The sequence below is a fragment of the Copadichromis virginalis genome, linkage group LG7, assembly GCF_057382275.1.
Source record: "Copadichromis virginalis isolate Kocher_CV1m ecotype Utaka linkage group LG7, C_Virginalis_male_GT1.1, whole genome shotgun sequence".
Classification (NCBI taxonomy): domain Eukaryota; kingdom Metazoa; phylum Chordata; class Actinopteri; order Cichliformes; family Cichlidae; genus Copadichromis; species Copadichromis virginalis.
In genome coordinates, this window is record NC_140624.1 from 12,833,707 (window position 1) to 12,859,904 (window position 26,198).

At 39.9% G+C, this 26,198-nt stretch overlaps 1 protein-coding gene across 3 annotated transcripts in view; it reads right to left on the reverse strand.

Annotated features, from left to right (window-relative positions):
* The window catches only part of frmd5a (FERM domain containing 5a), a 71,959-nt gene that overhangs the window by 6,793 nt on the left and 38,968 nt on the right, over window positions 1–26,198 (reverse strand). The window contains exons 2-13 of one of the 3 annotated variants that reach the window (XM_085461798.1): window positions 16,264–16,368; window positions 13,345–13,387; window positions 12,463–12,541; window positions 9,717–9,814; window positions 8,967–9,090; window positions 7,984–8,071; window positions 7,742–7,830; window positions 7,004–7,067; window positions 6,800–6,882; window positions 5,917–5,991; window positions 3,841–3,909; window positions 3,556–3,662 (exon numbers count right to left, since the gene is read on the reverse strand). In XM_085461798.1, the coding sequence (XP_085317924.1) occupies window positions 3,556–3,662; window positions 3,841–3,909; window positions 5,917–5,991; window positions 6,800–6,882; window positions 7,004–7,067; window positions 7,742–7,830; window positions 7,984–8,071; window positions 8,967–9,090; window positions 9,717–9,814; window positions 12,463–12,541; window positions 13,345–13,387; window positions 16,264–16,368 (1,024 nt within the window). Of the gene's footprint in view, window positions 1–3,555; window positions 3,663–3,840; window positions 3,910–5,916; window positions 5,992–6,799; window positions 6,892–7,003; window positions 7,068–7,741; window positions 7,831–7,983; window positions 8,072–8,966; window positions 9,091–9,716; window positions 9,815–12,462; window positions 12,542–13,344; window positions 13,388–16,263; window positions 16,369–26,198 lie in introns of all 3 variants that reach the window. The other 2 variants (XM_085461797.1, XM_085461799.1) reach the window with 2 other exon arrangements.

Consider the following 26,198-nt stretch of genomic DNA (forward strand, 5'->3'; position numbering starts at 1 on the left):
CCAAGAGCCTGTACAGGGCCTCGGTCTCCTGGTGACATTGTGATATATATTTGTGTGTCATCTGCATAGCTATGATAGTTTATTTTGTTGTTCTTTATAATCTGTGCCAGTGGGAGCATGTAAATGTTAAACAGAGGGGGTCCCAAGATGGAACCTTGGGGAACTCCACATGTGATGCTTGTCTGCTCAGATGTGAAGTTACCTATTGATACAAAGTATTTTATTAGATCTGAGTGCTACATTTGACAATGTGACTCACTGCATTTTACTGAATGGTCTCCAACATTAGGTTGGCATCTCTGGTACAGTCAGTTTTAAGGTGGTTTTATTCTTATTTATAGGATAACTCTTTTAGTGTTGACATTGGCAAATCACAGTCATCCTTAATGAAAATGACCTGTGGAGTTCCTCAGGGATCTGTCCTCGGCCCTCTCCTGTTTTTTCTTTCTCCACATGTTATCCCTGGAATAGATCATCCATAGTTTTCACATCTAACTTCTTCCTCACATTTGTTTTAATTTAACTGTTTTTTGAATTATAATTTTCTTTATTCCTCACCGTTAACCTCATTGTGCTGTGAGTATTCCTACACCTAATATGTTAACTTTTAACTCCTCTTAAATGTTTTAATTACTTTTTCTTCACTTGTTCTTGTTGTTGTTCTTCTTCTTGCTCTTGTTACTATTAAAGTAAGCGGTCAGTTATACTTTCCATCTAATGAGGCACTCACACACACCCTTTACTGTAGTTCTGGTACTGTTGAAAGGTTTCTGTTTGACCAGCAGAGGTCTGTTACGACATGCAGACACACAGGCTCCACTTTGAGAGCTGAAATTTGATCACGCTTTCTCCACAGTCAAGCAGTTAATGTGAATCATTTTAGAGTGTCTGTATTGTCCCAGGGGGAGATGTGTTTTCAAAGTCTGTCTACACAAACTATAGAAATAACCATGGCCAACATATCATATGGATCCTCCTCTCCACCCAGTGTGCATTAACACAAATGAGCACTAATAAAGTTTGTTTGTTTTGCTCTTTGAAATTCCAATATTACCAACATTACTAACATACTCATTTTGAATCCAATCCAAATGTAATGTATATATCCTTCAACAACAAAGCAAACAACCCACACGGGCTCTTACACAAAGAGGGTTGGAGAGTGAAGGGTATCAACCCAACAGCAGGAGTGGTATCTTCTCATTTCGGTGACAAGGCCCAGGAGGACCACTGGCAGAGCAATACAAAATGAACTCAAAGCAGGCTCCTCATGCATGTTTCCAGACCAGAATCAGACTCTATGAGGGTGGCATGAGGTCCAGACCTTCTTTAGTGGCACCTGGTTGTTGCCTCCCCACTGCACCTGCTGTCTCTTTTATTTGCACCAAAGCAGAATTTAAAATGGTTTTTGTTTCCTAACTGGACAGACTGATATCCCCGAAGTTTAACTGACTTCGTGTTATACTGATCGACTATGGTTTTCTACTAATGATCGACTCCTAGTCCTACTGTGTGTTTACTATTTTCTTTCAACCCACCATTTCTGGGTCAAAATCACTAATCTGCTACACATTTCCCACAGTTGAGTTTTTTCTATTCTTATTTTGATTTCATTTCAATTCTACTCACATTGAGGTTCAACTCTGATTTTGAAATTTGGTTCTTATCTGTGTAAGTTTTTCTGTTATTCTAGTGATATTTTTCTTTTTTTGTGAAATCATTTTATTAGCAGTAGCAGAGCTGCTACTTGACTAAAAACACTATCATCCCATAGTGCTACAAGCAACTATTGAACAGAGGTTCAAAGACGAGCCAGATATACAGTACTGCAGCTGAACTGGTCATAGTACAGTACAAGAGAGGCACAGTATAGATGTCAGTGAAGACGAGCTGCTGAGATCTTTGCTGACGTAATCACATTCCCCACAGTGTCAAAGCAGCAACATTACACCTTTACTATAAAGAGAAGGGATTAAAGATCAGCTTTTGATGAGGAAGCACAACACGAAAAGGACCTTTTAAAAACTGTAAGAAAGTAGGGCAGATTATGCCCGGCACCTAAGCCTCTGCGGACATGAAACTTAAGTCAAGTGAAAAGAAAGCAGCATAAAGGCTGTGTGAATGTCAGCGGCTATCTTTACTCAGAGTAGATCTGCCTCAGCTTATCCTGTGTTCTGCTTACAGCAGCGAGCCAGTGAGTAGAAAATGTGTTTGCCATTTGTATCTGCCATATTTAGAGCTCTAAATTTTGAACACTCTAGCATAATAAAACTTTTACAGAAACCACACACACCACATTATCGTGCTGTACTCTTGAAATATGACAACAGCGACTTAAATTTGCCTGTCCAATAAGCTGGAAGCGCAGAAGACCACAGGACTTGTATCACTTTCACCTCGCTCAGGAGGCAGAGACTAATTTAGAATAGAGAACCGGCCAGTCCATGTAAAGCACACTCCTGGCTGGTTCTGTGGTGAGTTTACCTGGAGGATTGCTGGGCTGAACGGAAGGTAGCGAAGCGCCAGAAAGAGGGGTAATCTTGTCAGACCCCTGCAGCCCAGTCAGGGCAGGGTAGAGGGGCAGGACGCCCAGGGCCTTCCCCAGCAGTCGAGGCCCCAGGCTCAGCACGCGAACTTTCACATCCCGGTAGCAATGATTGATCATACGCAGGTGGACATTCACCCGTGTGGTGATGCGGATCAGACACTTCACCATGGCTGCAGCGTGCGCGTGCTTATCCTGTCCTTATGGTCCCTTTCCAGAGTCCAGGCCACAGGGTGTGTTTGTGTTAGGCCGAAGGGTTCTGCTTTAGTTGCGGAGGTGAAAGAGTGGGTTCCTACACCAGTACTACAATCACTAGCATTGGCCTGGCCTGGTTTGGCCCCACCCAACCCAGTGACATAAATGGAGTAAAAGACCCAGGTTATTTTCAGCTGGCGTATTAATACCGCTGCAAGTCACCCAGTCAGCACACACACTGGTGGGTGGGTGAGGAGGGGTGCGGGGAGCTTTCTTCAACCCACAGCAAAAGACCCTCTAAGACGGTACACCTGCTTCTGACCTCTGAGTCCACTGAGTGGTGGTATGTACTTAAAAGCCAGGCAGGCAGACCAGGTCTAACCCTAACCCACAAAAGGGGTGTACACCTGCTTTGTCCATCTCAGATAACAGAAACACTCAAGCCACCTGTTCAGGGCCAGCAGGCCTGCAGGTGGGCTGAATAAGTGACTTTAGTTGCCACAGTGTTGGCACAACATGCGGTCAAACATACACACATCTCCAAAATGCTGCACTGAAGTGAGGCACGCTGACGGACGCACACACCTGCAGCACGTCCCACCAGCATGGACTGCTCCAAACAGCTCTAGTTACATCATGTGCTTGTGTGTACAAGCATTTTTTATTTTTTTTTTAATTTCTCAAGAAGAGGAGGATCTCACCCATAAGATCGAGATTAGATCTTCATATTGACGATTTCAAATTTTGCGTGTCAGTTATTCAAGTGAACAGCCCCTGGCACTTGGTACGGTAATAGTGAGGAACTCAGTTCTTACCCTCCATGATAGATATGTGCACAGCCCTCCGACGCGTGCGCGGTACGCTGCTGAGCCGCGGCCCGTGGGTGATGGATGGACAACTTCTGCTAGGCACGAGGCCAGCCCTGCAGAGACAAACACAGACAGGAATGCGTAAACATCTGAGCTGTGAGTGAAGGTACTGTGGCCAGTAGGCGCTGCTGATATAAAGACATCTACAGTAGCTTGGTTCCTAAGAAAATGGAGGAAATTAAAGAAAATTGTGATCAAACATTCTGACCTCTCCTGAGTTCATAACTCTACCTGTGTATTTCTGGAGGTTCGCGTTTGATTTTGGCACTCTGCTCCATCACCTCTTTTGCCACTCGCCCACTGTTATAAAGCACAGAGACGATGCTCAGGATGAGTTCCACATACACGCACGCTCACACGCACAAAACCATTCACCCACCACGGTCTCACCCAATGCTATGAAAGCTATAACTGCAGTGGATGAGTATAGTAGATGAGCATCATGATTGATTTTGTCCTGGTGAATTCAGCAGTTTGTAACTGAATTACACCCAGTAAGACAAATGCACACACAGACTTCTTGGCAAAAAATATAAAAACAATGATCATGGTTTGCCCTTTAAAAGTGAACTCCACATTTAACTGACTCGAGTGTTTTCGCCATCTTGTCACTGAGAAACTGAGGTCAATCTAAAAGTAGCCATGCTTTTAAGCATACACACTCCTTTGTTTTCTAAATGGGATTATAATTTACAAAATGAACATGATGTTGTATTAACCAAGACTTAAAACTGGTGATTAAGACAATAAATGCATTATGAAAATTTTTATAAAAAGGTCATAAATTAAGAAGCAGGCTTTTCTGTAAACTCAATACTTTTTGTTGTTTTTTTTTGCAACTAGAGGAGTGTCATGCTTTCTGGTCATGAGAAAAAAATTGAAATGCCATTTTAAAGGCACTTCCTCATTGGCTTTCTTTTGCAGACCCAGAAGTTCTCTATGACTGCTTTGTCACATTCCTTCAGCTGTATTTATGCAGACAGGTTTAAGTTTATTTTCTTAGAGTTTAAGATTTTCTACTATGGCCAAAATGCTTCCTTATCGCTGGTGTAAGGAGCTTTACTAATAACTTTTCAAAAGAAGATTTAAACAGAACAATGTTTGCAAAAAGAGACAAATTTTAAATGTAATTTTTCATTACAAACTAAAGAGTCAGAAATCTTAAAATCGATATCTGAAAACCAGTATAAACAAAAATACAAGAATTATAATTAGATTAATGTAGACAGGAGTAATAAACTAGACTCTTTGGCCACTTAATTAGGTACACCTGTTCACCTGTTCAAACGCAAATATCTAAATTCACTGCATGTAGGCATGGTCAAGACTGAGCATAGGAATGGGAAAGAAAGGGGATTTAAGTGACTTTGAATGCTGTCGGTGCTAGACGGGCTGATCTACTGGGATTTTCCCACGCAACCATCTCTAGGGTTTACAGAGAATGGATTAAAAGAGAGAAAATACCCAGTGAGCATCAGTTCTCCAGTGAAAAAAAGTCCCGTTGATGTCAGAGGACAGTGGCCAGACTGCTTCGAGCCAATAGCAAGGCAACAGTAGCTCAGATAACCACTCGTTACAAGCAAAGTATAAAAAAAAGAGCATCTCTGAATGCACATCACAATGTTGAAGCAGATGGGTACAGCAGCAGAAAAACCACACAGGCCACTCCTGTCAGCTAATAACAGGAAACCGAGGCTACAGTTTGGGCAGGCTCAGAACAGACGACTGGAAAAACATTGCCTGGTCTGATCAGTCTCAATGTCTCATGAGACATTTAGCAGGTAGATTCAAAATTTGGTGTAGACAACATGAAAATATTGATTCATCCTGCTGCGTACCAACGGCGACAGTGGTGTAATGTTGTGGGGGATATTCATTTTAAGCCCCGTGGTACTTATTAAGTATCATTTAAACCTTATTTCCAATGTTTCCAGCACCTTATTGAATCTGCCATGAAGATTTAAAACAGAAGCAAAAGGGAATCAAACCCGCTACTAGCACAGTGTACCTAATAAAGTGGCTGGCAAGTATCTAAATATTCCGTAATTTTTATGTCGTAATATAGATTTAAAACAGATCCAAAGAAAAAAGCGTGTCATGACATCAGTCCCCTTCATTTCCCCCTCTGTGTCCTCTGTCTTGGTAGGTGTCAGTCCTTTCCTCCAGGCAAAGGTACCCTGACTTTAAAGCACAGAAGGCCAGGAGGGCCAAGTCTTCTGGGAACACTTCTCTCCACTCCAGCTGGGGGTTTTCTGCAGTGTCCTCCCCTCCCTGTCATCAGTCATATTGCCTTGTCGTGTACTCTACCTGTAGCGGAAACGGCTGCCCTTGAAGAATAGGTTGCTGCTGGACACAGTGCGAACCTGACTTGACTTCTCAAGCCTGATGGAAAAAGGAAAAGAAGAGAAAAACAAAACAAAAAAGTAAAAGTAAAGCATTCAATCAAAGACAGCAAGAAGGAAAGCAATGACAATATCCCATATATTCTAGGGAGAATATGACCCTAATACGAACACACAGTTAAACCCCGAATGCCTGTGATCTTTTGTTTTCTGAATCTCAGAACAAATGAGAAACTAGGATCAAATATTCTTTTTATTAAATTATGCATCTCATCTCTTTGCACTTTGGGCAGTGCATCCTCAACACGGCTCCATACAGGACTCAATGTTTATATTGTCATACTAAGTGAGACATGAATATTTAATATTTCATGTTGCTTTCTAGGGATATTTTTGCTTCTATCGTGTGTCCTCTTTTGCTCCCACAGACTTCCAAGAACAGTAAGATTTTAATAAATGGAAAGCTGATAAGAGATTAACAGTCTGCCACTTCAGGGAGTCATTGAAAGGGTCACGCTGGGAGCCTCTGAGCTCACACACTGAGCTTTTGGGTTTTTTTTTTCTGTTAACCATGATTCATGGGCTGCAGAGAACAGAGGAGACTCGCACAGTTACTCATGGCTAAGTCAGGGGATCCATATCTCAGAAGGAGCACGAAAGTGCTTGTGGTCTCGTGCCAGTGCACAGTCGTTCACTACAGGTCAGCAGCAGCTCACACCTCATTTTCTCGCTGAAAAACAACCAGGAAGGGAGGTGCTCTGAGGATACTGAGGTACCATAATCCTACCCTGCCTGTCAGAACAACTACATCATGATGAAAGGTTGAAAAGAACAATTAAATGACTTACTTATAGAAAGCTTGATTCTCCACTCCACACTTCCAAAGGTGCTTGCATGCCTCCGGTGTGGGTGCAAAGTATGTCAAGATGATCTTTTTGTCCTGCACGTTGAAAATAAGTGGGCGTGCAGGACAATATAACAAATTCTGATGGAAACTTTCTACAGACACACTGTCATCAAAACATGCTTTTTCCAACAATTCATGCTCTCACCTCCTTCTGATTTGCATATATGTGAAAAGTCTTGCCTTCAAACTTGAGTTTGGTCACCTCGTTCCTGTCCGAAAGACAATGCACACAAAGCCACAGCCTCTTTAAATATTCATTATAGTTCGCATAAACAGTCACAGATATGTTTTGGATGCCAAAATAAAAAAGTGTTAATATTCCCTGCAGACAGGGAATGGAGAGCAAGGGAAATCTGAGTGCTGCTGATGGCAAGCAAACAAAGCCATTAGCCTAAATGCTGCAAACATATTACATAATAAGTCTGGCTGCATAATCATGACGGTAACCTCTTGACTTAAAAGCATGCAGGTAAAAGTTTAACAGAAATGCACCATGCTGTGTAGACTTTCATTTAACCAATGAAGCATTTTCCTGAATTAAATTAAGCTCAAATCAGCTGCAAGTACAAGCTCCTAGTATCTTTTCTTGATCTAGTTTGCAGTTTAGCTGCTGTAATTAGCCATCTGTGTTCATGCGAGCCCCCGGCACGTGTCACAGGTAGAGGCAGATGGAGTCGCTCTGTTGACTGTGACTGTACATCCAGCTGCTGTGCACGCGCTGTTTCATGTAGATTACTCTGCATAAAAAGCATGTATGTCAAATAAGATTAACTAAAGGCCCGCAGTAAAAATGCTTGTCTTCTCACAGATCTGCTGTGAGTTGAGTACTCGAGGAGTGCGCTGCGATTGGCTCACATGAGAAAATGTTTCACATTTGGCTCACCATTTGAGAAAATGAACTCTCTTGTTTCCCTGAAGCACCACAAAACCGAACGGCGTGAAGGCGAGAAAAGCAGGGTTCCCAGATACATCCTGAAGCACACAAAACAATTTCAAAATAAAACTTAATGACATAAAACCGAAGAGGATCCCAAAGGAATATTTAACCATTCAAAATGGATAGAAAAGCATTTACAACATGTCTAAAGAGAGCAAAATAGTAATTTTAAAAAAATGCCACCCAACCTTGCATGGATGTGGATCAACACCATACGTCTCCAGCATCTGAGCTTTCTGTAGGAAATTTCGCTCTGATATTTCAGGTTTCTGTCCACTAAGAGAGATTTTCTGTGTCAGTCCACCACAAACATTAAAAACTAAATATCGAGATGTCTAAATGTGAAAAGGCTTGGAAGAGAGGAACGAACAAATACATTTCCAATAATGAGATCTACTCGTTTAGTGAGACTAAAAGAGGTAAAGATGAATAAGCGCCCAAACAGATCAAATATGAACACAAGATCAATTGAAGCAAATAAACTATAGGATGACAAAAAACAAAAAGAAACACTTATTATTGATGTCAGCTTCTTTCTGGCTGTCACATTAACCTAAGTATTCAGGGCAGCTCTGTGCTTACATGGTATTAAGTAAAAGACACACCACTAGTGGGCAGCAGTGTCTCATATGGTTTGTCCTCCCACAGCATCTAAAGTAGGCTTTTGCAATTCTATCTCTACTGTGACTCAGATTATTTCTTTAAACTGATTTTTATTTTTTAATTTTTGTTTTACTTGCCCCCTATTTGTTCCAGACACCTTTAACTATTAAACAACCTCAAAATAATGCAAGATAACACGGTGGCTCATTCATTCATTTTTAAAAATGATGCAGATGAATGAATGAAATGCTTAATCAGCTCAGCAGCTGTCTCCAAAGTGTTTTTTCCTGTGCCTCTTCATGAACCCGCTCCATCAGATCACTTTCACTGCTACTTATCAGGTTAATGCTGTGGCTAGGACCCGTCGCTAATAATTGTTCAAATAAAGGGCAAGCTACAGTCTAAGTGCTTTTCTCCGCTATCTGCTCAAATAACAGATGATAATCTGTCTATCCAGCCCAGCGCAAACCATTGATACCTCATCAAGCCAGTCAATTACATAAATGTCAAAGCAAGTCTAGTGTTTCTTTTGGCTGAGCGATTGCAGGTCATATATTTTGGCTCTTACATCAGCTCCGTCTTGTGTATGTCCGCAATCCTTCGCTCCAACTTCTCAGAATGTTTAGGAAAGAACTGGAACTTGGAGCTATAACCTTCAGGATGCTTCCCAGGGTCGTAATCACCGATCTCAGCTGGAGGGGGAATAACAAAATAAAAAAGATTTACATTTTAAACATGTCCACAGACATTCATATCAGATAGACGTTAGATTTAAATGCCAGGGGAGTCGGGCTAAACATGGCCAGATTTGTTTGTGGTTCTTGCCGTTTTGTTCTCCCTTAGATGACCCTGACGTTGATTCCTCTCTGCAAAGAGGAGCTGACCAGGCAGCCTATGTTTAATTCATCAGGCCATCCTCCTCAGGAGGACCTGCCTCCCTGTGAAGCCAGCTGAGACTGTGTGTGTGGTTCAAAGATGACAAGATGCCAGATAACAGCTTCAAAGACTTTATAACAGAGTGCGATTTTCTTGTTCATTACCTCGCAACTGACGTAATTATCATACGGTACAGAACAAGCTTTCATTGTTTCTGAGTAGTTTGCTAAATCACATAGAGCGAAAAGTTCATTGCATCACGTTAGGGAACTCTCTGAGGAGTATTTTTCGTTCTTGTGAAAAAATCCTCAGAAAATCTATTTTGCTTGGCTGGTGGTGTTTATCAGGACGGTGCTCTATGAGGCACAGTAAAACAGAGGTTGAGAACACAGTGAGAAGCAGAGAGTGGTACAAGTAATTTCCATTTGTCACTTTTCATTACCTTGAAGGATGTAGGCAGCCAGCATAGCCGCATCCGAGGTTTTGCACAGGAGCCGACCGTGATAGAGGTCTCTCTTGAGTTGCAGGAAGACAAGATATCTACAAAGGACAAAAACCATGTCAGCTGCTCTCACTGATTATAAGAAAACTGGTCATAAATACAGCTGATTTTCTCAGTGAACATTAGCAGGTAAACGATGAAGCAAGCAGGCATGGCAAACCCGAGCAAAGGCTACATGTTGTGTTCGTGTTCCCCATGGGTGGTTTGAATATTTCTTTTTGATTTAGTTGAAATGAGGGTTTTGTTTTGGGTGAAATAATGGCAGAAAGACCCCGAGGGAGAAGCTGCTACTGATGCCGCTGTGCTTTTCTTAAAATCTCCTGCCTAGTTTCAGGCTCATCGAACCAATCAGCTCCTGAATCGCGAACCTTAATGATTTGCAGCAAAGATGATGATGAATAATAGTAGAGATGAATATTATTATTACTACCATTATCATTACTGTTGTTATAGTTAGAGGTGAAAAAACACTAAAAAAAACCCCAAGACCTGCTTTCTTTTTAGTGTCTAGAACATTTCCACAATGTTTTGTTTTGTTTTTAAATGGAGACATCCCATGTTATTCACATGGCAGCAGATTCACAGACCCTTTTAAAAATATGATGAGTAAACTGCACGCACAACAACATCCCCAGCTATTTGGTGCTGATGGCTGCTGATCTTTTGATTACACTTCAAAACATCTGCACACTGATATGAGCACTAATGAGCATAGCCAACTAATTCTTTTATACATAATAGCAGATTTTCACTCGTGATTATAAAGGGCTGAAAGAAGGATGTCAAGGATGTTACTGGGATAAAAAATATTGCCTATATTTAGTAAGTTAGAATCAAAGTAGAAGTGCAGACAGGTGAAGAGAGATGCTATAACCATAACCATACCAAACTGTGCTAAAAGAACAGTTCTGCATAATGGACATTGAAACGCCACTGCATTAGCTTATACATGGAATAGCCACAAGGACTCACATCTGCCATCAATAAACAAACCAAAAAGGAAACAGGAGGCAAATAAAACTGTAGGCTGATGTCAAACCAGTCTGTTATTACAAAATAAATTCAACCGACCATGTTGTTAATCTGGTACTCCCATTTTTGCTCTTTTTGCTGTTGTTTTTTTGTTTTATTGTAGGTGGTGAAAATCAACACCATGCTGCAATAAAGATAACCTGTAACTACAAATAACACTCACTGGACACTTCATAAGGTCCACTGTGGTATAGATTCAACAAAGTGCTGAAAACATTCCTCACACAGAGGTCCATACTGACGGGCTCATAAAGGGATGGCCATGGTCATCAACAATACTTGTGTAAGGTGTGACATTTACACAACGCTCAGTTGGCACTAAGGGGCCCATAATGTCCCAAAGTGTCCTCTTACACCATTACACCACAACCAAAAGCTTGAACCGGTGATGCAAGGCAGTATGGATCCATCCTTTCATGTTGTTTACACCAAGTTCTGATCTGGATGTTACAGCAGAAATCCAGACTAATCAGACCGGGCTGGTCAAGCTCAAAGCAATCTAGTCCAGTTTCACTGTGTGTAAGGCAGCGTTAGTCACTTAAAGCTGAAAACTCTAAAAACAATGAGCATCTGAAAAATGACAAGCTAATGTCAACATAATGTCAAACACTAAATGAGACGATCAATCGGAATGAGCTAAAACAAGATAGTCGATCCTCAAAGTCACTTAAATCACATTTTTTCCCAATTCTGACGCTTAGTTTGAACTTCAGCGGGTCGTCTTAACTGCTGAAATACACTGAGTTATTGAAATAGCTCCTTAACAAGCAGTTGAAAGGATATACCTAATGAAGTGGCAGGTGAGTGTATTTTTATCTCTTATCAAAAAGCTGCCTATTTTGCCTTGAATTTAATTTGGTATTAACATAGTGTCCAAACAGTCCAATTTCAATGAGTGGGCGTACGCAGTGAATGAGCATGCAACTGATTATTTGTCTTGTCTGTGGTCTGCACCATGCTCTGCCCACTGCACTATAATAATAACCATGAACTCACTCCTTTCTCTCTAATTCATTTCCACTTTCAATTAGAAACCTTTGCCCCCATCTCATCTACTCATCTATTCTTTAGGTACAATAGAAAACATGAATGCATCTTATTACACAGCAGAGAGAGAGACGGAGCGGACCTCTCTCCTGTCAGTAATGAATACAAGTGCAAACTGACGCCGTGTGAACTCACAACTATTCGGTCCGAGTGAAAGTGTTACTTTCACCAATTTAAAGTGATACGTTATTAAGACAGGACTACATTTGAAGAGGATTATTACATGGAGAATGTGTGCGTTTGCACAAAAATCTTGCATGATGTTGCTTTTAATCTTCCAACCATTAACTTTCAGCACTGCCAGAGAAGGCTGTTACATTCCTCTGTAATGGTGTTCTGTGTAATATTCATCATAACGTTTTAGACGGTAAAGTGCTCAAGCATTTTAATTATGAAGGCACATGAATAATGTTTCAGAAAGAGGCATGTTTGCTCAGTCTAGAAGTTTCACAGCACAAATCTAATCCGAAGAAACAAAACAACGCCCCAGCACAGCTGCCATCTCTCTTCTTTCCCTCTTTAGCAAACTTTAGCTTTAGAAAAAAAAGAAAACACAAACAGCCTTTATCAACTCATCTGAAGTGAAAGCCACCACAGTGGGTCATACCTAGTGATTTCCTCCTTGAGAGAAGCAGGATCAGGAGGGTAGAACTTAACTCTCAGACACATGGTGAACGGAGGCTGAGCTGGAGGAAACAAACAGGAAATATTTGAGACATGTGCGAGGATAACTTCAATAATTGCCAACAATCAGCAGAAACGTGAAATCTGACAAGTGCTTTTAGAAATGTCTTTGGTCAAATTTATTTATAGGTCTTTGTGTCTCTTGATCGATGCATACACTCTGTAACTCTGCTAAAAATAAAAAAATCAACCAACAATTTAATCAATTTAATGAGGCCAGGTACAATAAAAATATAACCTCTTCAACTATACAAGGCAGAAGACTTTTTGGGAGAAATATTCAGATCTACATGCAATATTGTACAAAAAATACTGTTAGAAAGTCCTCCTTTTAACGGTTTCCACGAGGAAACTTAGATTATAACAATTATAATCTATAATAATCTCTTTTTTTTTTATCCAGATGAAAGTCTTACTGAGATAATAAAAACATTGTATAGAGTAACCTGAACAAGGAAGCAGCAAAGATTTAACTATTAGAAACATAACAATAGAAATGCAACTGATACATCAGACCAAATGACTAAAATGTAAAGCACAGTTCTTCAGACTTGAACAAACTGTTTACATTCCCCCGATCAGACTGACAAATAACTATTGATCTTTTTTCATTGCATTAAATTACTTAAATTTAATAAACTAAGCAACTAGCTTTTTCTGTTGCTACATCAAATGTACATCATATTGCTACATAATGTATGCGATTTTAAAAGATTTCCCAACTTAATTTCTTAATAGCTTAATAGCTTTCTTGCTTAATAGCTTCTTTAATTATAAAGACACAAAAAGTAACTGAAGTACTTACATTTCATTTGCTTTGCAATTGACTTTGTGAACTCCAACCAATGCTGCATTTGACAGAAAAACAGACAGATACAAATGTCACAAACATCCCCTGAGAGTAATCCACACATCAGCTGTTACTGCTGACAGTTTTACGTGGGAAAACCTGCTAACACCATGTATAGTGTCAGAGCGGTACAGATTGATCAGTGCAATAAGCGAATGCTGCATTGAACCTAAAGTTTCTTTAATGACATCATCAAATACTTCAGGTAAATAAAATAATTATGGAAAAGTAATAGATAATGTTTCCCATTCCCTTTAATATTAAATGTTTATTCTTTATTAAAGCATTCAAAGATATATATAACTCTGATTTACTCCATAGAATAATACTTCAATTAGTTTATTCAGTCATCTGACATAATAAATTAATGACCGCAAGTTAAGCAGTTTAAACAAAGTTTACAGTTTGTGCATGAAAATGTGGCTGAGCAGGCAGGAATAGCCAGAAACATTTTAAAGCTACACTCTTGTACTCAAAAGATGAAAAAATAAATTATACCTGTAAAAGAGAATTTTTGAAAAGCAACACAAATGACACAGTTTTATTTTATTATAATTAAAATTGATCCATAATGTGGTTTCAACAATAGAAATATATCTCATTTTAATACTTCATTTAAATACTAATAATCATAATAACATTTTTCAGCAGCTTTGGTAATATTTTATCTATCCAAAAAATCAGACTTTAATTTTGTTTTGTTTATTTGCATTTTTTAAATAATATGCCACATTGATGATCTTTTATTATTATTATTATTATTATTATTATTATTATTATTATTATTATTATTATTATTATTATTATTATTATCACGTTACATTATAAAATTTAATAAAATACACACATGACAATAATACTAATACCGGGCTCTGGTGGCTACACTTGTGTGTTTCTAGAGCGAGATTCAGATCCTGCATTTCACTGGAATCGTATTCTCTCTCCATCTTTCTCCGGTGTTGTCTTCTCGCCAACCCAACCCACCCACAGCAACAACCACCAAAATAGCCCTGAGTGACAGCATAGGAAATGCAGCATCAGCAGAAATTGGTTCTTGTCTGAAGAGCTACAACACGATCTGTGAACATGTTAATACTTCATGAATCCAGCAGTGCAACTATATGCCTCACAGCAGAAGCGCCTGTTGGGACGGCCTTCAGTCTGAAAGGTGGCGTGAGTAAGAGACACCGAAGAACACAACTTTTCACTCTGGACCACAATCTCGCTCTAAATCAAAAACATTCAAATTTTAAACTGCAGGCATGCACGTCGTTTTGACACAACGCAACACAGTAATGTGTGCAAAAAAGTCACTCTTAGTTCACATTCAACAGCTTCTGCTTTTAAAAGTTTGGAAGCCAGAGATAAAACAAGGCAGTTTAAAAACTTAGCACTCTAGTTTCAACTCAAAGACTATATACTCTTTCACCAGAAGTAGGAACTGCCTCTCTACTTTTAAGATTAGGCTTAAAACGTTCTGTGACAATGAAGGACTCGACGACCACAGTGTTGCAGTTTTTCAGCGTCTTTTATTTTCCAGTTTTTAAAGTTCCGTCTTTCCAGCTGCCCCATTTCTGTAGCACACACCGCTCACCCCTCCAGTCCCAGCAACATCCTTAACAGGGTAGACTTGATTAGGTGATGAGGTCAGGTGTGCGAGCCGGCCTCCCCTGACACCACACCCTAAACCCACTGCTCGACCCCTCCCCTGCAGCTGAGCCACAAACCACACCCTGCCACACTGACCTTTTCAATAAAGCATATGGTTAGAGCAGGATCAGGTGGCCCTGAATCCTCCCTTAGTTATGCTGCAATAGGCCTTGATTGCTGGGGGCTTCCCATGATGAACTGAGCGTTTCTTCTCCATTTACCTCTTTTCACCCACTTTGAGTTTATAAGCCACTTTGCATTTAATGATTAGTAATTCTTAATCTCTGGATCTCTTCCACAGACTGTTTTGTCTCCTGTTTCCCTTCTCTCATCTCCGATCACTTGCTGCAGATGCTCTCTCTCTGAACCTAAAGCTACTTCCTGTTAAAAGAGTGTTTTTCCGTCCCACTGTCGCTCACTATCACTAAGTTCTTGCACAGTTGTCTGAGTGTTGGGGTTTTCTGTCAAATTACAATATATATTCCCCTGAGGCTATATAAATAAGATTGAATAAAATTGAAAATTATCTAAAATACCAAAGGAGGAATTGTCTGAGGAGCTGAAAATTTCCTTTCTTATGAACAATTTCAATTTAACAATAACTAACGCAAACACGTTAATGTATATGTCATAACATATAAGAAGTACGGATGGATGTTAATACCATTTCACTGGCACTATTAAGGTCAGATCATCTTCCAATCCCCTTATTGTCCCCTGATCATTTTTTTTATGTGCACAAAAAGTAGGAATGCAAAAGTTTTCAACATCAATACAGCTTTCTTAGCAACAGACTAACGTGTGACTCAGATGAGGCGAGTTTCATGTCACACAAACATACTACCATTTATAGAAAACGTTTTAAATATTTGAGGTTTATGATTCCAGTAAATTAAATAATTTTTAACATCTCAACTTTAACTGGTTCTCTATTTCCCTCTCTAGTAAAACAATGGGCCCATTAGGCATTAGCTGAACTTTCTATCAAGACTCAAAGCTCGTGCAAAGACATGAGACTAATTAAAGATAATCTCATCTGACCTCCAGGAAGAAACAGATGCCTTTCACCTTAATGATATTGTGTATTTCAAGGATGAGCATTTCTTTCTCTCAGACTAGATTTTAATTTTGTGAAAAGTACCTCACTAAGAAAACCATAAATGAAATGCACATTAGTATAAACACAAAAAACCTCTTGCCACACTCACAGATGTAAACACTTACCCGCTGCTTGTCTGGATCCACATATCTGATGCCAAAATAGTCTTTTTCCAGTAAGTTGAGGTTATGGCAGATGAGGTCAAACAGATATTGTCCCTTTGCATCCCGCTGCAATAGAAGAGCAGAAAAACTGAAATTCAAAAGCAGCAAATCACATATTCGAGCACATGGCCCCAAAAAAATTCAGCCAAGAAAAGCTAAGCCTTTAAAATGAGAAATATTTCCTGCTAGAAGAATGCTTTGCTCACTCCAGCAGATATATCTTGGATTCATCTAATATTAATACGAAGCCAGAGCCATCTGAAGTGTCTGGAATAAACCCCATCACACAGCTTAAAAATAGAACGGATTAAAAGTGATGAGGTCTTTCTCGGGTTTGCTTATATTTCTGAGTCTCACAATGAAGCTTCCCTCAGAGCAATGGTTCTCAAACTGTGCAGCAGGGCCCACTGGTGGGGCATAGAGCCACTACAGGTGGGACGCTGAAGACCAGGGGGAAAATGTGGAGTGAACAGTGAATAAATATGATGATTGGGGGACTTTCTTTCTGAACACGCTGTTTGGAAAGAAGCAAAAGAACAAACTGAGAGTTTCTCAGTATAATTGTTTAGCACTGGAAGTGTTTTACACAACTGCAGACACCTGCAGATTTAATTTGCCAATACATTAAAAGTGATTATTACAACTGTGTGCATCGCTACAGAAAGCCAGGCAGGGTAATAATTGAGTGCGTGGGTGACATACGGTACAATATCATGGCATATTTCGTGGGAAATACAGAAGAACTGAGCAGCTAAACTCAAATAACCTCAAATAGCAGAGCTGAAATTTTAAGCAGATTCAAAATCCTTAAATGGCAGGAGGTCAAGTACATTTAAAAAGTTTTAATTAAGCATGTGAAACTGAGCTGTCTACGACACTTCAGTGTCTCGGCTTCTGTGGTATTAACGCGTTACATCAGAGCATACGCCTAGTAAATGTGACGAGGTTAAAAGGTTGGTGATTAATCAATATCGGGAAGACAGCACCATTAATCCTAAGGCTACTCCAGTGCTGTCACTGCTCAACAACTACCACCCTGACTGGGAAACATGAGGCCAGGTACAAGATCACAGGGTTGACTTAATGTGGAACTTTTGCAAGCCTAAACCTCAAGTCCAGAAAGGTATAAAACAAACCAAGTCAGGCTTTCTTTGACTTAGCGATTCCACTACACCTAAACCTCTAGTTGGAGATAACGGGTATAATGATGGTGGTTATTTAATTTCTCTCTCCTTCAGGCTCTGTGCGCACTCATATATAAATGGGCATTTTACACATCATATCACTCTTTGATGTATGACCCCTTTGAGCTCCGCCTACTCCAATCAAAGAGCTTACCAGATGACGATGATAAAATCTAAATTTAAAAAAAAAAAAAAATCTAAAGAACATATAATAATCCTGGAAATTAACGTTTCAGTGAATTATTTTACTGCTCAGTGCGCACACGGTGCTGCTGCTTAATGCTAAGGTGATGGTTGCACACTAGAGTTCTTAACTTTTAAATTGGATACATTTAAACGCTGCTGTACCACAGCCTCATAAAGCAGATGTGGAAGTAGCTTTAGGTTGTCTGCAGATCAAAGCAAAATTTCATTGATTGAACGGGTATTCTTGGTGTGTGTTCTGTGTTCTTGTAGCTGTAGTTCCAGCAGTATAAAACATATTCCAGCACAGAATCTTTAAAACATGCTGTAAACACAGCAATCGTGGCTCAAGAGTTGGGTGTTCGTCTTGTAATCGGAAGCTTGCCGGTTCGAGCCCCGGCTCCGACAGTCTCGGTCGTTGTGTCCTTGGGCAAGACACTTCACCTGTTGTCTACTGGTGGTGGTCGCCTCTGTCAGTGCGCCCCAGGGTGGCTGTGGCTACACTGTAGCTTGCCATCACCAGTGTGTGAATGTGTGTGTGAATGGGTGGATGATTGTGTAATTCCCTCTATGCTGGCCTAGATCGTTCCTGTCTACATCGCCTTCAACTGGTGCAGAACGCTGCCGCTCGCCTGTTGACCGGTTCAAAAAAAAGAGACCACATCACTTCGGTTCTCTGCTCTCTCCACTGGCTCCCAGTTGCTTTTAGGATTGATTTTAAAATCTTACTGCTGGCTTTTAAGGTTTTAAATGGCACTGCACCTTCTTACCTGTCAGAACTCCTTAGTACTTATCGCCCCAGGAGATCTTTGAGGTCAGCCGATCTGATGCTTTTAGATGTTCCCAGGTATAAATTAAAGACAAAGGGAGAGAGGGCGTTTGCTGTGGCTGCACCCAGACTGTGGAACAGTTTACCTCCTCACGTCAGATTCTCCAAAAGCCTAGAAACTTTTAAAACTGCTCTTAAAACTCACCTCTTTTCATTGGCTTTTAGAAAGGTTTAATTTATTTGTTTATTTATTTTTATTTGATCAGCGAGGTGTTTTACGAAATTGTGTTCTATTGTATTTTTATCTGTATTTACTGTACAGCACTTTGGTCAGCCTTGGTTGTTTTTAAATGTGCTCTATAAATAAACTTGACTTGACTTGACTTGACTATAGTGTAAAGCGCTTTGGGGTCCTTAGGACCAAGTAAAGCGCTATGCAAATACAGACCATTTACCATAAATAAAGGAATCGGTGAAACTGTGGAACTTAAAGAGCAAAAAAGAGAAAAAAGAGAGCAACTCTTGTGACACACAAAACTCAGCTTGACATTTCTTATCTTCACCTTATTTTGGTTCTTTAGACCAGCGGTCCCCAACCCACGGGCCTCGGACCAGTACCGGTCCGTGAGTCGTTTGGTACCGGGCCGCAAGAGTTGAGGCTCAGGTGTGAAATATGGTTTTCAGTTATTTTGTTATCGTTTTTATCGTTAACTCTGTTTTCCTGGGTCTTTTCACGTGTTATGAATAAATCTTCTTTTTTTCGGTACCGGTACTAGTTTTATTTTGTTGTGTTTATCCGCGACACCTTAAAGGCCGGTCCGTGAAACTATTGTCGGGCATAAACTGGTCCGTGGCACAAAAAAGGTTGGGGACCGCTGCTTTAGACCATAACTTCACTGCTTTAGTTGCATTACAAATTACACATCATATTGTACAGTGCCTACGTGCAGAGCGTAATGCTTTTCAGCTAATAAATCCTATGGACACTGTTCACAAAACCCAAAATAATAAGAAAAAAATGAGAGACAAGCTGGTGAAAAGCTCTTCTTCTGCAGAGAAAAAAAAAAAAGCTGTTCCCTAGCAAATCTTACATTTCCACTATTTATTTATTTATTTTTACAACAAATGTAGGTCAGATAAAAGAAGCCCACTGGTAGATCACAATGTTTGTCAGCAAGCTTTTAGTATCTTATTGCTAATATTTACTGCCATTCAGTGGAACTACAACACAGTTGTGTGTTGATGAAAGCTTTTAGAAGCAAAAAGGCCAGATATTTTCCCCGAGTGCTGTTTCAAAGCCAAACGGGCCTACTAGGACGGTAAATATTGGTATTTTCATATCCATCGGGGCTGGAAATATCAAGGCAAATTAATTCTAATTCCGCCGCGTTTCTGGTGTTTCAACTTTAGATTGTTAGTCGCAATTACAGATTTGAATTCATTATGAACTAGTTTATAACTAGTTTGATGGATTTGGGGTTTTTTTTTTTTGGGGGGGGGGGGGGGGGGGGCTCTAAAAGAAAGCAATCAAATCTAAAAAAAACAAACAAAAAAAACACCCAGCTCGTGTCTATGCCTGAATCTAATTGACTGAAGTCTTCCTAGTATTCAAGTCTCAGTGCTCACAGTGACTAATGAGGGGGTCAGCTGAGGTGAAGGTTGAGCACCCACAGTCAGCCGTCTGTCTTATTCCTCCTCCTCCTTTGCCCCGTGAAGGCAAGTAGAAGCGTTCCTGGCAGCACACCCCTGCATGTCATTACTCCGGCTGCAGATAACAGGCACTTCATTAGGAAAAAGGCTTGTCAATGCCGAGCTTGTCGCTTACCCACCATGACTGTGTGCCAAATGCCCACTGGAGTTCTGCGACTGAGGGTAGCTGACCTTTATGCAGCGAGACTGGGGGGTTGCATGGGTGCTCGCCACTGTCACTTCAAGATTATTACTTTGTTGTATTATCACTAACCGATCTGACGTGCCTGTTTGAAAAATGGAACAGCAGGAACCCCTCAGTCTGCCTGGACACTATCACACATTGGCTGACAAATTAATGGAAAAACCAATAATAACATGCCTTAGGAAGAAATTTTTAAGTGTGCTGTGAAACTGATTCTCCAAGAGTCTGGATCTCTCCTGGAGGGATTAATACCATTCTCCCAAAATATATTTACTCATTTGACGTTTTAATGGCGCCACAATCTCCCCTATATGTTGACCCAATCAGTGACCACTGTGGCTGTGACCTCTGATCACTTAGAATAACTTTATATTGATTTGCAGTGGCCCTGGAGCCAATCCATGCCACCAAAAATGCGTTTGGGGTTAGGGATAAACACGGTTTCCCAAGAGTTCAAAATTCAGAGTTTCAGTCCTTAAACAGACACACAAGTAAAGCAACAATGATCTAAATGACTAAAGCGTTTAGGCACCATTCCAAATCTTGGTTTTATTACTGGATCCTAGAGCCAAGCTCAAGGAAACCACAGACAGCAAGAACCCAAACACATTAAAAAAAGCTTCTTTAACAGAAGAGTCAGACAGGACATCTGTTCTTTTGTTACATGGAAAGAGCAAGTTTGTTTAGTATTCAGCAGCAATCTCATGCATCTCTCTTGCTCCCTGGTGCCCTCTACACAGCACAGCTGCATTATCCGCCCACCACTCGCTCTAATTACAAGATAGAGGTGATTGCAAGAGAGAAAGAATGTCCTGAAATTTCTAATTAATTCTAATGAACCACTTCCTCGCTTTGACTGCAATTTTAATATAGCATTACAAGAGCCACAGCAGACTTACAAAAGGTTTTATTGATATAAACCTGTGGCAGAAAGAGTTTCAACACAGCCAGGGAAGCAGGTGTGACCCTGAGATCTCTGACGCCTGATCGTGTCGTGCCGCCCAGTTTGAAACTCTGAAAACAAAACAAAAAAAAATCTAGAAATAATCAGAGGAGTAAGAACACGTCATTTTGAAAATTTGTTTAGTAGGAAAAATCGCATGTGGCCAAATGTGTGATACATATATTTAAAAATATTTTAAAAATTCACAATTCATTGCTTCAGCCTTACTGGTGAATTTGCATAAAGATGCTGTTTCTTGAGGGTGAGGCAAAAAGTAGAGCTCAGCTTTAGCTTAACAGCCTCAGTCTTCTTTTGAAAATGCTGAATTTATCGATAATAAGACGTGGTTTAGGGAGCTGCTCGCTCTGGTTGCTTACTTAATGAATTTTTAAGGCCTTTGTCAGGCATTTTTAATATTCTAGCTTTTGGACAACTTTCAAAATGAACGCTGTTAAACAACTTTAAAATTTCAAGGTTGGTACTAGTCTGGATGCATGTCAGGTTAATCTGTGATTCTAAACTGGCCACTGGTGTGAATGTGAGAATTTGAGCTTTGTTAGCTCTCTGGTAGACCGATAACCTGTCGAGGGTACTCTGCTTATTGCCTGATGAGAGGTGGGATAGGCTCCTAAATTTTAAAAGCAGTTAGGAAAGTGAATGGATAAAAGTTACCTCTCTTTGACTGTGTCCTGATCTCTCGCAGGCTTTCTAACCAATCTGATGGTCTGTTCTAATTAATACAATCTTTCTCACGTCTTTAACTGAAAACAGCACAGTGGTTCTCCAAGATCCTAAAGATCTCCCTGTGTACAATGAGCACTTCCTCTTCAGATTAATCATTAAAACGGTCTCCATGTCACCAGATAAGCACTGACCATTAATAAAAGATTATATCACTTTATAGTGAGAGGAGTGGAAACACAAAAAAAGCCATTTAGTGTGTGTGTGTGTGTGTGTGTGTGTGTGTGTGTGTGTGTGTGTGTGTGTGTGTGTGTGTGTGTGTGTGTGCATTTGAGAAGTGTAACCTTAAAGATACTTTTTGGCGTGAGGTGATTTCTTTGGTTTCATAGGCAGATTGCTTTCTTTCGTCCCAGCAGATTGAGGTATTGCACTGGTTAATGTTTCAGACAGATTCAGACTCCTGCTGTAGTTCAAGTCATGACCCCGCCGCTTCAGCTGGGAAAGGAGTGCACAAAGGGCAACCCACAACCGCTAACAGTTAGTAAGAAGCAAATCCTTACAGCACGTTTGAAATCAAGTCTGCTTCTAGCAGGTCTTTGCTTCAAGGAGCAGCAGATTATTTGTTGGGTGTAGGTCATTTCTGATTATTTTACACTGTTTTAAACTTCAGTTGCAGAAAATAAAGAGAAGTATCCAAGGATGATTTTAGAAATAAAGCTTTATCATTCAAAAGAGTTATTAATTAGTAGTTTGAAGCTGAATAGGACAGGAAAAGTGCTCGTTCTCTATAAATCTACTGAGTGCAAAAAAAGAAATGGCAAGAGTTCAATTTGGACCTCACAAAGCCAGTGTGTGACATTGAGTGATAATGGGAATAGATTAGGTCCCAAAATTTGGGAACATGTGGAGATTTGTTCATAGTTCTTCCTATGAGTAAGTGATTAAAAATACAACCAGTGTGAATTGAAACAATCAGACTTCTTCCCCAGCAATAATTTAATATACAATATCAAGAAATCAGTGCTCTATTGTAAAAATCATACAAAAGACTAATTACAAGCCTAGAAAAAGTGAAAATTCACTGACAGCTGAGGTCAAAAAACTAAAAAGACTCTTTGAGATGAACGAGTGTTTAAAGAACATCTCTAAAAACTTGCTCTGTTGACATACAGCAAGTAAACACACAGATTCTTTTCTTACTAGCGGGTCTGCATTAGCTTTGAAGCAGTTTAGCAACACACACTAATATAATGCAACACAGCATTACAGTAATGAGTCTTTGTACAAAACCCAGGAAACAGTTTGCAGTAAAGTCTCACTAGCAGAAAAGTGGGCCATCAAAACATGATGGGAATGTGCAAGGATTTGCCCCAGAAATGGGAGGAATCAGGAGAATAAGCAAAGCAAAAGGGAGCTACGGATAGAGAGATACGGATAATTGCTTTTAAAGCTCTCTCAGCAGCTGAATGGGTGACAGTTGAGTTCGCATTTGAAAGCGGATCTCATAAGAGAGAATGTTGTATTTAGCACAATGCTGAAGACTGCACCCAAATTATTCACAATTGACCCTGAATAGGTGACCCTGGATGAAGCTGTTCTCCTCCTAATGTTCTGACTTACACTGCTGCACTTTCACACAAAAGAAAAGAAAAGATGAAGTGCTTTATACGTCTGCAAAATGCAACCTATCTGGCATTCTGCTTACTATTTAGGTCAACAACAACAGCCTGGGAGACTGTATTTCTTAAGTTACATCATCCAATTTGTGATAAAAGGAACCACTGTAAAGCTTTGGGATATTAAGTATTTATAAAAGGAAAAAAGGAATCACAGTGTAAGTAAAATTATAATGAAGTCAAGTAAGAAAAACTGCAAACGACAAGCTCAACAGGGTAATTTATTAGCCACAGCAGCAGTAAATCAGGTGTTTATTTATTTGTGAAATTTTCTTCTAGTTAATCATTGGTGAGTTACCACTAACACTAACACACAGCCAGATTTTTAAGTATTCCATCATTAACCAAAAGTGTTGACCTGGCCACAAAAACATTTTCTATGAAATATTCCCACTATGAGGTGCACTTTGGTACAAAAACATCTATTACAATGCATTAATACTGGACTTACTGGGTTTGCTAAATATAAGGCAGCTTGATGTACAATATCTATAATGCCTTCTTTTATATGTAAAAATATTACATGATATTTAAATGCACAAATTTTAAAATTTCACAAAAACTAAATTATTAATGTAACAAATGCTCTGCGAAAATCAAAATTTGCATTAGACCATCAGGAGTGTTTATTATAAATTTAAGCGTGCATTTATTTTTTTAAGTCAAGAAATCAACATAATGAAGAATAAAATCATCAAAGCTGTCAATCAAATTACACTTAATGAAGGCTATTCCATGTAGAAACTCACTAACAGAGATTTTCTTGGATTGGAGAAGTGGGAAAAATGTAATTATAGACAAAGTTTGAGACTTGTGAACAATAGGGAAGCCTTAGATAGCCATTAGGGTGTCAAATGCAAATGCATGTAGCGTGAAAATGCTCCTGGCAGAACACCACAGGCTGGTTTGGTTGGCTGCTCACATACATTCATGTATTGCTCATACATTATACTTTAAAATGTAGCAATTTCTAAAGCATTTACTTTTTTACCACTTTAATCGCTTATTTTTATTCATTTACTGTGTTAAGGTGAAAAAAAATATAAAGTATAAGGACATATATTGTAACTTTGTGACACTTCAGCCAGTTCTGGTTTCATTCTTTACCAGAGTTTTTCTTTCTATACCGTACAAACACAAGGGTTTGGATGGAGACTGTTTAAGGAGATCGCAAAGAGTCTTCGGTTATGTCCTTACTTTAAAGTGAACATCATCCATAACAATACTGTATGATTAATGATTAGTTATACAAACATGCTTTCTGGGTGACAAAAACAATGCACCCTAGACCTGAAGTGTCTCTAGAAGTATATTTGATGGAGATTTGTTTGTAGCATGTGCCTAAATGTGCCTGCGGGGACAAGGAAATGAATATGTTTCTGAGTCATTAGTCCTTCAGCCCACCAGTGATGGATTTCATTGCCAGCTCTGCTCTAATGGCCTTTCTGTCACATTTCTCAGCTGTACATACAAGTGAATATTGCAGATACCAGGTTTTACTTCGTACAGCTACTTTAGACCACTGTGCAGGGAAGGTTTTAAAGAATACAATGCAAGAAAACAAAGCAAAAAATGTTGTCTTTATTTGAAACCAAACATTTTATTTTCTTTCGTACATCCCCTGGTTACTACAACATTCGTGTTATCTTGGAGTTGTTCCCCCACTGCGTAACATTTACTAAAAAGTGTGACAAATACCCCCAAAACTGAATGAGCAGCACAATTGGTGTCATGCTTGGGATTAGCATAATGAAAACAATGCCCGTTTTATTTATTTTGATTTTTTTTTTTTGGCATTTGCACAGCTCTGGTGGTGATGTGCCAGTGCAGTCTCCCCCACTGTAGAGAGAGCCTGTCGAGCAATGACTCAGTGTGGCAAATTCAGACTACATCAACCCCGCGGCCCTGACATTTATTCCCATGCAATGTTAACCTCTAAAGGAAACAACTGGGCAGTCTTATAGCATGCAGCGTTATCACAACTACATGTAGGTCTGGCTCACAGGATGACACATTTTACCAGACGTGCCCATTTGGGCCGCTGGCGAAGACTCATTCACACATTGACTGACATCTGTCGTTACACTGGGTGTGTAGCCATAAGTACTGCTCTATAGATTTCTTGAAAAAGGGCAGCTGTTTAGTGCCTGTCAGCCTTTTAATCCATAGATGGCATCTAGGAACACTGGGCTTTAAAAGAACGTACCCCAGAGCGTGTCAGAAGTGTTAAAAGCTGCACTGCACGGTTTACTACCTGTCACTGTTCCCAGGCTTCTTCTACAGTGTGCCTCAGCACCAGACTCAGCCGTGGGCTTTTTCTAAACAATAAGGCAGCTAGATCATTTCTCCATTATCCTTCTCTTTGCCAGCACTAACCCCCTATCAGGCAAAGGCAGCCGGAGCCTTTCAGGCCGTCTTCACCAATGACTCTTTCAAGCCTGCCATCTCTAAAAATATGCGAATGCCCCCTTAAGGCCTGTTATTTCATGACCATGCACCTTCTTTTTGGTGTGATTATCAGCAGCACATGCTAATAATGTTTACCCCTTTTCTTTGGCAGTGCACA